This window comes from Typopeltis vanoorti, chromosome 18 (genome assembly GCF_054136105.1).
Source record: "Typopeltis vanoorti isolate ZY-2024b chromosome 18, IOZ_Tvanoo_1.0, whole genome shotgun sequence".
Classification (NCBI taxonomy): domain Eukaryota; kingdom Metazoa; phylum Arthropoda; class Arachnida; order Uropygi; family Thelyphonidae; genus Typopeltis; species Typopeltis vanoorti.
The window spans coordinates 41,604,199-41,619,059 of record NC_143566.1 but is presented as its reverse complement, the minus strand read 5'-3'; the positions used below and the strand labels follow the sequence as shown (position 1 = coordinate 41,619,059).

At 35.3% G+C, this 14,861-nt stretch overlaps 1 protein-coding gene across 3 annotated transcripts in view; it reads left to right on the top strand.

Moving 5' to 3' along the window:
• The window catches only part of LOC150096613 (uncharacterized), a 157,016-nt gene that overhangs the window by 50,825 nt on the left and 91,330 nt on the right, over positions 1 to 14,861 (top strand). For all 3 annotated transcript variants that reach the window (XM_090408559.1, XM_090408558.1, XM_090408560.1), the window contains exon 4: positions 7,021 to 7,154. In XM_090408559.1, the coding sequence (XP_090264685.1) occupies positions 7,021 to 7,154 (134 nt within the window). The remainder of the gene's footprint in view (positions 1 to 7,020; positions 7,155 to 14,861) is intronic.

The window sequence follows — 14,861 nt, the reverse complement described above, 5'->3', positions numbered from 1 at the left end:
CTGTATTAATAAAAGTGTATTTCTATCTATAAAAACGACCAAAAATGTATACCTTGATTGAATAGTTAATAATTGGAATTGTTCAATTAATGCTTTAGATTATGAAACAAATACACTGCTATCTAACGCAGTGTCAGTATTGTCATGTTTGACCAATCGCAGCCAGTCTTGCCGATATTCATTTGTGCTTGTGATTGCATGTTACAAGTCATTCCGACACTGCTCGTTTGAGCAGTGTATCGTATGCTTGTGTGTTATTTTTGTGAGATACAAAACTTTCATTATTGGTGTTCGTTCGTGGTGAGGGTGAAATATTTTTAATAAAGCCATTTTTTAATATGTAAATTTATTTCTTAATAAATTGATTACTGATTAGGGAAAAAAGAATTAATTTTTTTTAATTTTTTTTATTTTGTATATGCAGCACCCCCACTTAAAATTTTCACCAGTCGCCACTGTTCATGAATGAATAGGGTGGGAGTGAAATGGATATGCAATCTTATTAAGCAAGATGAGGATGTGGAAGGAATATCTTGAGAATAGAATGAGAGAATTATGAAATATAAAGTGCAGCCAGATAAGTTAGAAATATTGTGATGAAAGCTGAAGTGAAGTATGAAAAGAAATTGGCTATTCAGGCTAAAGGCAATTCTAAAGAATCCTGTCATTATGTTGCAAGTAAAAGAAAGAATGAATGTGGAAGAATAACTTTATTAATGCAGATGGCTCTCTTGTGTCAGGAGCATATGAAATTGTTCAGTTATTAAGTGATCACTCTACTTCACTTTACTTGTGAAAGTTAATTATGAAGATATATTATATCCTCAGTTTGGAGAAGATAAAGAAGGTGTAGAAAGGGTGCAAAGAGTTACTGAGATTAGATTGGGATTACGGAATGTGAATTATGAGGACAAATTGAGTTTTTAGACTGCAGACTGTTAAATAGGAGAAAGAGGGATGATATTGATAGAGGTCTATAAACTTCTGAATGGGTGTTAGAATATTGTCTGAAAATTTTTGTTATGTGGAAGGTGGTGGGAACATGGGGGCATCCATGGAAGTTAAGATTGTTTGCAGTTAAGAAAGGAGTAAAAGTTAGATATTTTTCTCATTGAGCAGTGAGTGAGTGGTGGAACAGTTTGTCTCTTGAAGAGTAGTGAGTGCATCTAGTGTGAATGAGTTTAACACTTCGCTGCCAACTACGAGTATATTTGTAGTTGGTATATGAGCCTCACAAGCCAACTACAAATATACTCGTATGTCGATTACCGACCTCCTATGCCAAATACGAGTTAACCCGTAGTATAAGCATGTTAATTTGGGTCCTTGGCTTGTGAATAAAGTGGAGAGCACGTCTGGGGGCTTGGTAGAAGGAAAATAATTTCAGCAAAAGTATAGTATATTATAAGAGGTATTGTTGCATAAATTGTGTATTTATTAATGCAAATAAAACAATTTTTTGGAGTTTTTTCAACATATACATATATTTACATATGATATATCATCATCTGAGTCATCGCTGGTCATCTGTAGGATTATAATCATCTTCGGAATCGGAACCAAATAATTCATTCCATTCTTCATCGCTCATATTAGTGTAAGCTTCTAATTCTTCATCAGTAAGCTTTCTTTTACTGGCCATGGCATAATTGAAGGTTTTTATTTAGATAATTTTAAATAATCATAAGACTAGAAGCAATAAATCTTACTGCATTGAATGCTGAACGTCGCTGACTCTGAACTCAAGTTACACAGTCATCAGCACATATGAGACATAGGTGGGGGTGATATGAGATTACTCGTAGTTGGCGTATGAAACAAAATTCTGTCTGATAAGCCAGCTACGAGATAACTCGTACTGACCTTGTAGAAGTGAAAGTGCTTTGTGTGCAGTAACAAACTTTGCCCGGAGAGTGTGGCAGCGAATGTGTTAAGAAAAGCTTGAACTGTGGATATTTTTTTGTCTGCTCATAACTGGGCAGAAATGAACAGTATATCTCCAGTTGAAATTTTTTTGATTACGTAAGAAATGTATCACAAGAAAAGCATATTTACATTTTGGATAATCCTAATTTTTGGTTTGCAGTCTGTTTTATTGTTATCCTACTCACATGCTTTGTGTTAGCATTTTCTATTTTCTTAGGTTGGTTATAAGTGTCAACAGTCAATTCAAGACCTATCTGAATCATCTTGAACAATGTATTCTTTGTTGTAAATAGTTCATTGATTTATTTTCTTTCATTGACAGAAGGAAAGAATGAATGAGAGCAGCAAAACTTATGTATTTTTGGAGCTTCCAATATGTATATCTTTGCAGTCTGGTCCCAGTTGGAGTCAGAATTACTTCAGTTCCTGGAAAAAATAAACTGTTTGTACCATATCAAATTTACTATTGAACTTGAATCTGACAGTCGTCTACCCTTTTTCGATACTTTGATAATTCATAATCCTATAAATCATGTTGAATTTTTGATTTATCAAAAATGAATCTATACATTCACTCGTCCTCACACTTTTGTTCATTGCAAAAGATACTCATATTTGTAAATTTAGGGACACAAAAACACACATGTTGAACAGATTATTTTCTTACTTACTAATAAAATAAAACTTGACGTTTCGACCCCTGTATCGAGGTCATCATCAGAAGAATACAAGTGTATATGGAACCAAGCTACATGCTCATGCCTTGTATACCGGTAAACTAAATCTATGTAGTTAGTTAATCCTTTTCCCTAGCCTGACCTCTAGTGATAAAAAAAAAAAAATAATAATAATAAAAAAATAAAAATAAATAAATAAATACAACTACAATAAAACTGTAAAGTCCTCATGTATTAATATTCTTCTGGATAGTTCTGATTGTTATAATATGATTTCTTTCAGTATGTTGAATTTTTTCTTGACAATTATTCATAAGACTATTACATTTCTTTTTATAATCTTTGTCAAGTAGCTTTATTTTATCCTCCTACATGTTTTGCCAATCTTTTTCTATTGGTATCCTCAGGGAATACAAACTAGTAAGTTAAAATGAAGGTTACAGACTAGGTTATAACTGATAGTTCTAATTCTTACAAAAAATTGGTATTGTGCGTGACAATGTGCTTGTCTCGTTAACGTGATTTATTCGTTATGGTTCATGACGTAATTGTTATGAAAGTTCATTTCTTTGATGTTTAATGATCTGATAAAAGTTTTCCAAATTTCTGGTAAAATTAGACCTTGATTCTTGTTTAGGTTTTCAGTTTTACGGGCGACTGTAGCTGCTTCTTTAAAGGTTCTTGAATGGTAGTTATCTTCTATGTATGGCATAAGGCTCTTATCCCACTCAATGTGATGGTTAGTAGAGGCAAAGTGGCATGAAAGGCCTGAAATGTCTTGTCTGTTATTTCTGACATATCCTATGTGTTCTTTCTTTCTCGTTTCAAAGCTTCTAGATGTCTGACCTACGTAACTAATACCACATGAGCAAGGTATATTATATACTCCAGAGTACTTGTAGAATGGGTGAGGATCTTTCGGTGATCTTAAAAATTTCCGAATAGTGTTGATTGGTTTGAATGCCACTCTGATCTTATGTGGTTTTAAAAGGTTAGCTAATTTTTTGGAAAGGTTGCTGACAAAAGGAATCGTAATTGTACTGATGTATTGGACGTCATCACATTGTCGATGTGGTATATCAGTAAAGAGAATCTTGTTATAGAGTCTTTTTGGGTAACCATTTAAAGAAAGTTCTCTGGATATTGTGGTTAATTCCGTTAGTAGGTCATCCTTGTCTGTCGTATACTGTATAGCTCTTTTCTTGAGACTATGGATAATGCTAAGTTTCTGAGCTATGTGATGAGCTGAGTTGAAATGGAGGTAATGTCCAATATTTGTAGGTTTACTGTATACAGATATGTATGAAGTGGAACCATTTTTACCATCTTTCCATTATTCTTCTGGAACTTGCCCTTTTGCAAGACTCGTATTAAACAGATGTCTCAAAGGGACTGTTAACCTTTGAGACATCTGTTTAATACGAGTAAACCTGATGTTAACAGTCCTGTCTTGTTAACATCAGGTTTACTCAAATTCATCATATACCTTGTGCTCACTTACTATCAGCATCTTCTCAACACTCTGCACTCAAGCTTATCATGATATTGCATTCATGAGGACGTTGCTCACTGAACACCTAAACTATAAACCTCTGCATCATTTGCCAGTTTATCATTGTCAACCACTATCACACTCTCCGATAGTTATTCTTTCTTCATCTTGCCACATATTGAAAGAATTCATTAGAATTCTTCTTGGCTTGACTAATTTCTGCTCATACTACACTTCTACTGTCGTTATGAAATTAGTTGCCATCCTGACATGGTGTTTCTACTCTTTGTGGAGCTAATTATTACCAGTATTCATCTTGTGTTGCCTCCACAGTGCTCCTCCTCCCAGATTTCAATTTCACGTGTCAACCTTCAGTTCATCCATTTTACTCCTCCCTTATTTAGCTTTTCATCTTTGAAATACACTCAGATGTTGCTGGTGTTAAATATATCTTGATCAGTGCCCAAGTGTCATCTATCTTTCCATCCAATTCCTGTTTCCTAGCTCCCAGTTTTTTCATAATCACTGACCTTTTAGTTCCACATATATCCCTTCCTCACAGAAGTTCTCTTATGACTGGCCACAAAACAATCTGATCATCTCATGCCATTCTTGCCAACTGAAGGACGATTAGACACTCCAACCACAATCATACCCTCTGATGATATATGGTCATATTTAAGACTTTCAGTCCATTTGTGCACTGTTACATATTGCTTAAGATAGTTGGCCCATAAGAACTGAAATTCACTCTCATATTTCTTGATGTAGAGCCTGTGTAGCTCAGTAGATGTGGCGTTTGCACACCACCGCGCTAGGCCGCACGAAGGAAGTCTTAGTTTCGAGTCTAGTCGGCGACTAGAGGAAATTTTTCTAAGCCTTTTTTCGACCGGTTCCCGAGTTAGTCGATCTCTGGCACGGGCAAGCAGGTTTTTCCTCCCGGAAACTCGGGTTTTTCGTCCTGTAAACTCAAGAAAATCGACCGTAGAACCCACATTATTTCAGACATTAAATATATTGTGTTAGGGTTAGAGACCATGAGATGGCGGCACAGTTGAGCTGTCTCTCTTCACTGCGTACCGCTTAATTAGTGATAGCCTTGGGCCATCTGTCTCTGATTGGATACCAGTGGAGATTGAACTGCCCACTCAGTCTCCAAAAGTTAGATAGGGCTAAATGGCCTCGCCTACTCCCGTATATACGGGAATAAAAAGGCGTTAGCTGATTTTTTTTTAGCTGATTTCCTGATGCTACATCTTAATTTCAGTTAAAATAGTTCTGGATAATCAAAAGGCATCAGAGAATTTATTTTATAACTAAACATTCACATAATTTTTTTTTTTTTTTTTTTTTTTTTTTTTTTTTTTTTTTTAAAGCTGAAACATTTAGAATTTTTCTCTCTCTCTCTCTATATATATTTTTTTTATTTTAATTCAAAAAACTGAATAAGATACTTAATTTTTTAAATGCAGGGCATCCAAAAAAGAATTCTGGGGTTTTCAATGAAATTTATTTTGACATTTTGAAGCAGAAATGTATGTAGCATATGTTATCAAAGTACAATGTCACAAGTTTGATTACCTTTTAGTGTAACTAAATGTGTGCACCATTTACAGCCCTGCAGACATCAAAACGGAATTCCACCTCAGACCATATATGCTTATATGGTCTGAGGTGGAAAGCATATTCATAGGAATTGCTTCTATGGTTCTGCAGGTGAGTGAGAGACTGGATTTTTTTTTTTTTTTTTGATGCACAGTTTCTTTTATAGTCCCAAAAAAAAGAAATCCATTGGAGTTCAATTATGACTGCATGATGGCCAAGCAATGGGACCTCCTCTGCCTGTCCATTTTCCTGGGAATCGGGTGTTGAGCACAGTCCGCACAATTGCTGCATAATGTGGCAGGGCTCCATCCTGTTGGAAAATGAGGCCTTCTCCACATTCTCAATCTGGGGTAACCAAAAAGTTCTCTAACATATCTAGGTATGCCACACTTGCAATTGTCTCCTCATGGGGAAAAAAAATGGCTCAACAATGCAATCATGCATGATGTTGCAACAGATATTAACTTTTGGACTGTTATGGATGAACTCCACCAGTTCATGTGGATTTTTTGACATGCCACACCTGACAATTATGGCTATCCACAACTCCATGCACATGAAACTACTTCATCAGAAAATAAATTGCTCTGGTAGGAGCCTATCTTAGTTTGTGACCACCATGTTAGACCCGATTGCTGAACATTAAAGTCACACAAACTGAACTCTTTGTGGCCTATCTGTAGTCTGGATTTGATGAACAAGCTGCATATAAGTATTAAGTTTCAACCTCTTGTGTGCAATGTCATGCACTTTTCTTTTACGAATGTTTAATTGATGACTCGCACTGCAAACTGAACATTTCAGTTTGTAGTGTGAGGTTATGCTGGAAAGACAGTTGAATTTGTTCCACATTTTCTGCACTTGTTGTAGGCCCACCTGGTGAGTGTCCTTTTAAAACACTTCCTGTTTCCAAGAACTGTTGATGTTACTTGTGGGTGCATGTCACTCAGAGCATTCCTACCATACTCCTTCCCTGAAATTCCTTTGGATGCTTCTCACTGACTTTGTTTATGTGCATGGAGTTGTGGATAGCCATCTCTTGTGACGATGCCATTACTGCAACACAGCGTGTCTGTACAGCTCTCTGTCTGTCAGTACTGATATCTGGTTGTGGCTTCACAAATATGCTCAAAACACCATCATATGATGGTCCATATAGGAAAATACTTGTGTTAGAAACCCTGGAGTTCTTTTTTGGACACCCATTATTTCTTCAGATTAATGTGTTCGTTATTTTATTCAAAAATTAAAAGTGCATTCATAATAATTTTAACTTTTTTAATTGCATAGGTGGTAATTGGTAAACTGTTTACTTTTCAGAATAAAACAGAAAAGAAAAACAACAAAATTAGTAATTATAAAAGGACTGCAATATAGAGCTTCAAAAACTTCATTATTGAAAACATCATATTCATTAAGGAGATCATGTTCAGCAAAGCAGGCATTTTCACAGAGTAAGTTTATTGAAGAATGTAGTGATGAGCATAATAATTTTAAATTATTTCTGTTTAAGGCATGAATTTTTTATCATTGTGATAAGATAAAAAATTTGTCTATAAAGTTGGATAAAACATGCTATTCATATGGCTGAATTCCTTTTTGTTGCAAATTGCTTCTATGATGCATTTGGAGGGAGCATCGCTTGGTTTGAAAGATCTGTTTACAACTCCACAGACACAAGATCTTTGTTTGAACCCAGACTAATACTTAGTTGATTATAGATGGAGATGGCAGTTTTTCTCTCTGCAAAGGAGGAAAAACTCGGCAGAGTATTAGCAGCCAATGCCATGATGTGAGTAATAGCTCACCTCATTGCCTTAGCTGCTTTGACATATGGTCCATCTTCCTACAATGGTTCGCATCATACACAGAGCCAAGAATTACATAAAACTTAGGCATAAAATGTTGATTCTCATTTTTTTTTGGTATCAGTATATGTGACAGTATGCAATACAATATGCTGTTAAGAAAAATTTGAAAATATATATATGTAAGTAAAATGCATATGATGGCAAGAGGAGAGCAGCATAAAGGAACTAAACTATACCAACAGCACTCATAGAGGGTAAACCCTCTGAGTGCTGGTGGCTAGCCTTAAATGTTGGACAGGTGGCCTAAGAATTAAAGTTTCTCAAATCTTGGGAAGTTTAATATAGCTATATTTATTAAGATTAGGCTGTTTTTTAAAAATCTGCCATTGATTCTAAAAAAGAGTCAAGTTTGTGTTTACTGTGATATCAGTCAGGTCTAGCACACCATGCCTTTGGATACCTTGCACAGAATCAGATGGAAGAAAACTATCATGCTCCATAACAATAAATACAAACTTGAAAGACTCTTTTTGAAATCAGTGGCAGATTTAAAAAAAAAAAAAACAGCCTATCTTAATAAAGATAGTTGTATTAAACTTCCAAAGATTTGGGAAACTTTTTAATCTTAAGCCTCCTACCAAATGACTAAGGCTAGGAAATGATACTAAGAGGTGATACTTGACATCTTTTGGCTACTCATATATGAAAATATGACTTTTGCATTACTTTAACATTAGTATTACCTCTGGGTCTGACTCCCACTGATGAGACCTCAATAAAGGTCGAAACAGGTCTGGGTAGTAACCCTTCCCATAATGCATAGCATTATACATGTCTGCAAGGAGATGTTCTTTGCATTATTGGGATACCAAGGCAAGTGATATGAAGTCATTAGCTTCTTATACTAGTTGCCTCAGTCCTGAAAATAGTTCAGCGCAAACTTGTTTGCTTACACTTGGATAAAGGATTAAACCAAGAATATAATTTCTTGGTATCTTTAATTTATATTTAACACTACCTAGCAGTTACTGTAAGTAGAATTGTTACACTGTCAAAATACCCACATCCTCTCTACTCTGTGTACCGGCACAGACCGACAGCAACTCACTATACAACTATACAACTCACTACGTGCACCATCTGCAGCCATTGTCCTGATAAAGTGGCAAGGGGGCCCAAATAAGGGAAGCGACTTTGGGTTATATTCTCGATTTGTTTTCGTTCTTCAATATTAGTCGGAAATAAATGGCTTCCCTGTGTTGTGTCCTGAATGATCAAAATTTGGATAAAAGATTAATTCATTCAGGATCTAACAATTCTTAATTGTAGGCAGAGGAACTTGTATTTTGGCAAGGAAATAAAAATGCATGTTATAACTTTAAAGCAGAACTAAAGAAATGTTTAATTTAGAAATGTGAAACTTAACCTATTTTGTATATTGAGTCAAAAAGGGGAATTTATATAAAATTATAGTTAAATTAGAATGTCCCATTCTGTGTAGTGTATGAGAGTAAGTTGAATGTAGGCTGGGGTCCAAAGGTCACGCTTTAGCCGTCCAGTATAACTTATGGCCTAAGGGAAGGAGAATTTATATGGAAAGCGAAGCTCGAATGCATTCTCGGAAGAACGCTACGCACGATGGATGAGTGCCGTGCGGTAAAAAACGTAGCGAAGTGAGGGCACCAAAGTAGGAGGTATAAAAGGGTTTTGTCCCCCTCTCGCGAGGTCTTTTGGTTCCTGTTTCTTGCGCTCTTGGACGTTGGCTCTCCCTCCGCCATCGAAGTGATTCCTGATCGGCCATAGAAGTCATGAGTCATCTACCGTAGCTTGCGAGTCAAGGCTAGCTAACTCTACATAGCAGAGTAGCTAAGCAATATCGAGTAGCTGACAATACAGATGAATGCCAGCGGTACCAGAGAGAGAGACCAGAGTGGCACATCGCCTTATTGACTTGGGGAGACCAGGCTGTGCAGTCATCGTAAATGACCTCGTGGACGATAGCCTACAAAATTGCCTTGATATCTAGACAAGGCTGCTGATAGAACAGAAAATCATTCCATGGGATGGTAATGTAGAATCTTTAAGTCTTATTTCCAGTTAGAGATATGAATGGACTCTATATGTTAATTTATGTGTGGACATTTGATAGAAAACTTTAGAGATTACCACATTTGGCAGTGACCTGTCCCTGTTTGAAAAAAGTCTCCCGGGAAGGGATCTGTATGTGAATTAACTGTAATATATTGTGAGATATGATCAGTGACTTGAGAGTGATTTGAAAATTTAATGATTTTAAGCTGGTAATTTGTACATTTGATGGATAACTCCATGGAGCAAGTTATTATTCATGTCCTATGGTGTTAGGAATGATATCTAAAATTTACTAGGAAAGTGATTTAGTTAACTATGTGTGTGATATATTTCTCATGTATAATTCTTAGACCTCAATAAATATGTCTTATTTCATTGGCCTGAAATCAGTCTGTCATATGAATTTGAATTGCCACTCATAAAAAGATTACAGAACTTAGCAGGAGGGACACAGGATTATAATTAGGATTTACGGGCCACGACTGCATGCAAAAGCAAAGTGAAATAGGTGAATTGAATTAGTGAGTAGAATGAGTTAAGTAAGAGTGTTAGAACATCCATTACTGTGTATTATTCTGAGAGAGCCACCTTGGATAAGAGTCTCATCTATCCGCTGTATTGGCTGGCGCAGCATAATATAAATTCGTTAATATTTAACAGGGAGACTGTCTCAGAAGGTAAAATTAAGGGCTTTGTCTCAAATTTAGACAAAGCCTCTAATGATTGAAAGAAACACACATGACTAAACTTAGGAACTGCCCGAATCATAGCTTGATTAAGGAAAAGAGAATGATAGCTGAATTACTGGTTTTGATTGACAAAATATCACAGAAACCAGAAGAGAAATAACTGTATGAGTGAGTAGTAAAACATTTAAAGTAAATAGGAAATGACATAAAAGTTGAAAAATGTAGGAAAAGTAGCAAGGAAATAAATGTTAAGATAAAGAACTAGAAACTAAAGAAAGAAGAAACAGCCATTGAGTATAAAAGTAAAATAGAAGAGAAGATGAAAGAAGTAGAAAAAGAGATATATGAAGACCAAGATGTAGAAAACCTATGGTACAGGTTCAAAACACTTCTTCTAGAAACAAGCAAAGAAATTTGTGGTGTATCATTAAATAATAAACAGAAGAAACATAAAACACCTTGGTGGACTGAAGAACTAAAAGAAGAAATTAAAAAGAAAAAGCAATTATGGAAGAGATATATAACATCAAAGCTGCAGGTTGATAGAGAACTATACAACAACCAAAGAAATAAAGTTAAAACCTTAGTGAAAGCAGAGAAAAGAAAATGCTGGGAAGACTTCGGACATACTTTAGAACAAAATTTTAAAGGAAACCAAAAACTATTCTATAATGTTTTAAGAAGAATGAGGTCAGAGAAAGAATGCCCCATAAAGTTTATCAAAAATAAGGATGGAAAGTTACTCACAAATTCCGAAGACATCATGGAAAGATGGAAACAGTACTTTCAAGAATTATTGGAAGATGCAGGACATGGAAAAAATAGAACCCTAAGAGCAAGAAACACAAGCAAAATAGAAGATCAGAGTGAAGAAATTCATGTAAATGAACTGTTAGCAGCAATAAATAAAATAAAACTGGGCAAATCAGCAGGCCATGACCAAATAACACCAGAAATGGTAAAGAATTTAGGAACAAAAGCCATAAAATTTCTTTTACACCTATTCATTGTTGTATGGAAAAAGAAAATTATTCCCAAAGACTGGGAAGTAGCTATAATAATCCCCATATTTAAGAAAGGAGACAACTGCAAATGTGAAAACCATAGAGGAATTTCGCTTTTAAGCGTTCCAGGAAAATTATATACCCGCATTTTAGAAGCGAGGCTTAGGAATCAAATAGAGGACACGCTGGATGAAATGCAATATGGCTTTTGAAAAAATAGAAGCACACAGGATCTTATCTTCAGTCTTGGACAAATATCAGAGAAAACATTGGAATATGGAAAAGAACTACATTCATGTTTTATAGATTTTGAAAAGGCCTTTGACCGAGTTCCCAGACACTTAATATGGCAAACATTAAAGAAAAACAAGATACAAGTTAACTTAATAGCAGCCATACAAAGCCTCTACAAAAGTAATAGAAATTATTATGTAAGAACCTGTAATAATAGATCAAAAGAATTTGAAACAAATGTAGGAGTGAGGCAAGGCTGTATCCTCAGCCCTCTTCTCTTCATCATAGTAATGGATGAAATTTTAAAGGCATGCCAAACAAAAACAAAAAAGTTCCACTTAGGATACAGGAAACTGAAAGAAACTAGGATTTCACATATGGCTTTTGCAGATGATGTAGTGATTCTAGCAAATACAGCTGAAGATCTGCAGTACAATATCAACATTTGGTATGAAGAAACAAAGAAAAGGAATATGACCATAAATATAAATAAAACTAAAACAATGATCATATCTAGAAATCAACAAAAACACACAATAAAAATAGAGAATCACCAACTGGAACAAGTCCACTCCTTTAAATACTTGGGATCATATATACAAGAAGATGGTAGACTAGACACAGAAATTAACACAGGATAAGAGGGGGAACAAAGCTATTCTATGCAATGAAAGGCCCACTCCTAGATAAGAAAGAAGTCACCCAAAATACCAAAATGGCAGTGTACCGTTCAGTGTTTCTACCAACATTAACATACAGTTGTGAGTCTTGGTGTTTAACAACAGGAAACACAAATAAACTACAAACAATTGAAATGAAATATCTCAGGAAAGTGGCACAAAAAACAAGACTAGACCGAATAAGAAATCAAACCATAAGAGACAGCCTTCAAGTTGCACCTCTGAATCAATTCATAACACAAGCCCAAATGAGATGGTTTGGACATTTCAATCGAATGGAAGAAGGAAGAATAGCAAAAACTGTATAGGAAAGCCAGAAAATAGGAAAAAGAAACATAGGCAGACCCAGGAAAGGTTGGCAAAAGGAAATTAAAGAAAAATTGGAAAAGAAGGGAATTAATTGGAAAGAAGCAAAACAACAAACCTTGGACAGGACGGCATGGAAATCTCTTTGGCAAAATCTCAACGCTTAAAAGCATAAGAGATCATAGATGAAGAAGAAGAAGAAGGAAACGACATAACACCTGATTAACTGATGTCCCAGTTATCTGGAATTTACTGTATATGTATTTTCCCCTTGGAAAAAATTATAAGATATATATATCAAAAAAAAAAAAAAATCAGCTAAATCCCTTTAATTTCCATATAGGGAGTAGGCATGGCTGTTTTAGCCCTATCTAACTTTTTGAATAGGGTTAAAGTGTTGAGTGGACATTTCAATCTCTACTGGTAGCCAATCAGAGATAGCTGGCCCAAGGCTATCACTGATTTCAGTGGTCCGCAGTGAAGAGATGGCTCAACAAGTGCCTCAATCTCGTGGTCTCTAACCATAACATGCTATCCTTAATGTCTGAAATAGTGTGGATTCTACAGTTGATTTTCTTGAGTTTACAGAATGAAAAACCTGAGTTTTCAGGAGAAGAAAACCGTGTGCCTGTGCCAGAGATCGACTAACTCGGGAACCGGTCGAAAAAGGCTTAGAAAAAGTTTCTCTAATCGGCAACCAGACTTGAATTTAAGTCTGTCTTCAGATGGTTTAGCACTAAGGAGCGCAAACACCACTTCCACTGAGCTACACAGGCTCTTTTAAAAATAAAGTCAGTAGCACCCTCCCAAGTACTGACCAGCCCAATACTGCTTAGCTTCAGTGATCGGATGAGAACCAATGTATTCAGCATAGTCTGGCCACAGTCACTAAAAAATTAAATGACTATTTATGAAGGCACTTTTACATGCAGGTTTTTTCCTTTATTCACCCAGGGTGCCTGCTGACTTGCTTGCTGGTAACATTTAATATGATTTCTTCATTCTAGTAGTGCTTCTTTTACTTTTCAATTCACTGTGACATTCTGATTTTTCTGTTTAGAAAACAAAGATTACCACTGGGTCTTCAAGAATTGATTATTTTTTTGCAAACTCTCATTCCTGTTCTGTTGATAATTATATATTTCAATCTTCACACTGTTCATTTCAGGATGAGTGATGCTAATTTTATTTGCAAGTTTTTGTTCCATTATTGAACCCTGCTAAAATTGCATCCTGAAACATACACTGAAGACAGGATGAAAATCGTAGAGATGTTTAAAATTCTGCTCTAATTCCACTTATTTGTTCCTTTGCTCTTACAGTTATCGTTCTCTGTTGTCCAGTAATGTTTACTCTTTGATCTCTGTATCAGCATTCCAGAGACATCTCAGTTCATTGGATATTGCATTATGATTTTGTAGTGATAATAGAAGGAGCAGTCTTGAGTTGAGGAAAGAGGATTCACTGTGCCATATTTTTGTCTTGAAGAGATGTGATAGTGTTGAATGATGGTAATCCAGTATTTTGCATATATCAGTAAGTGTCCCTCCTCACAAAAAACAAGTATAGTACCTTTTACATAGTTTAATGGTATAATTATACACACAAGTCCACAAGAATGTTAGCAGCCACACAAGTCCACAAGAATGTTAGCAGCCAGCATTCATTCTTGTAAATAATTGAATTCCTCTCTGATAACAGATATAGAAGAAAATCAGCAATAGAAAGTTAGTCAGCTCTTACTGCATCTCAATTTCATAGTTGTTGTGATGTCATTTGTTTTCCTTTTTGTGTATATTTATTTTAATGAATGCAAAATTACATATTTTTCTTGTTTTTTTTTTCTTCTTTTGTGTCTGTGTGGGGTGGGGGACCTGCCATGGTTACTCATACAATTGCATTCTGTCTCTTTGACTTTCTTTCTCTTCTTTTTTTTAATTAACTGCAATAACTCTGCTTTAATAATGGCAAATATTTGTTGGATTTCTGCTCAGGATATAGACTGGTTATTATTAATACCATGTTCCAACATAAAAATGTGCACAAATTCACATGGAGAGAGAAGAGGCAAGGAATAAGAAAAGTCTCATTGACTATATTATTGTTGATAGTGATGTTTTCTCTCTAGTGCAGGACACTAGAGTGTACAGAGGATTTTAAATTGGAAGTGATCACCATTTAGTTTTAAGCAGGATAAAATTAAATTTCATATTTCTAAGGAGAACATGTAAGAAAGTTTTAAAATGAATAAAAGTTGAGCAGTTCTTAGATGTGAAGTGTAGACTAAAATACACAAACATGATTGAAGAAAAAAATGAAAGAGTTTGAGAATAGCAACCAAACCTT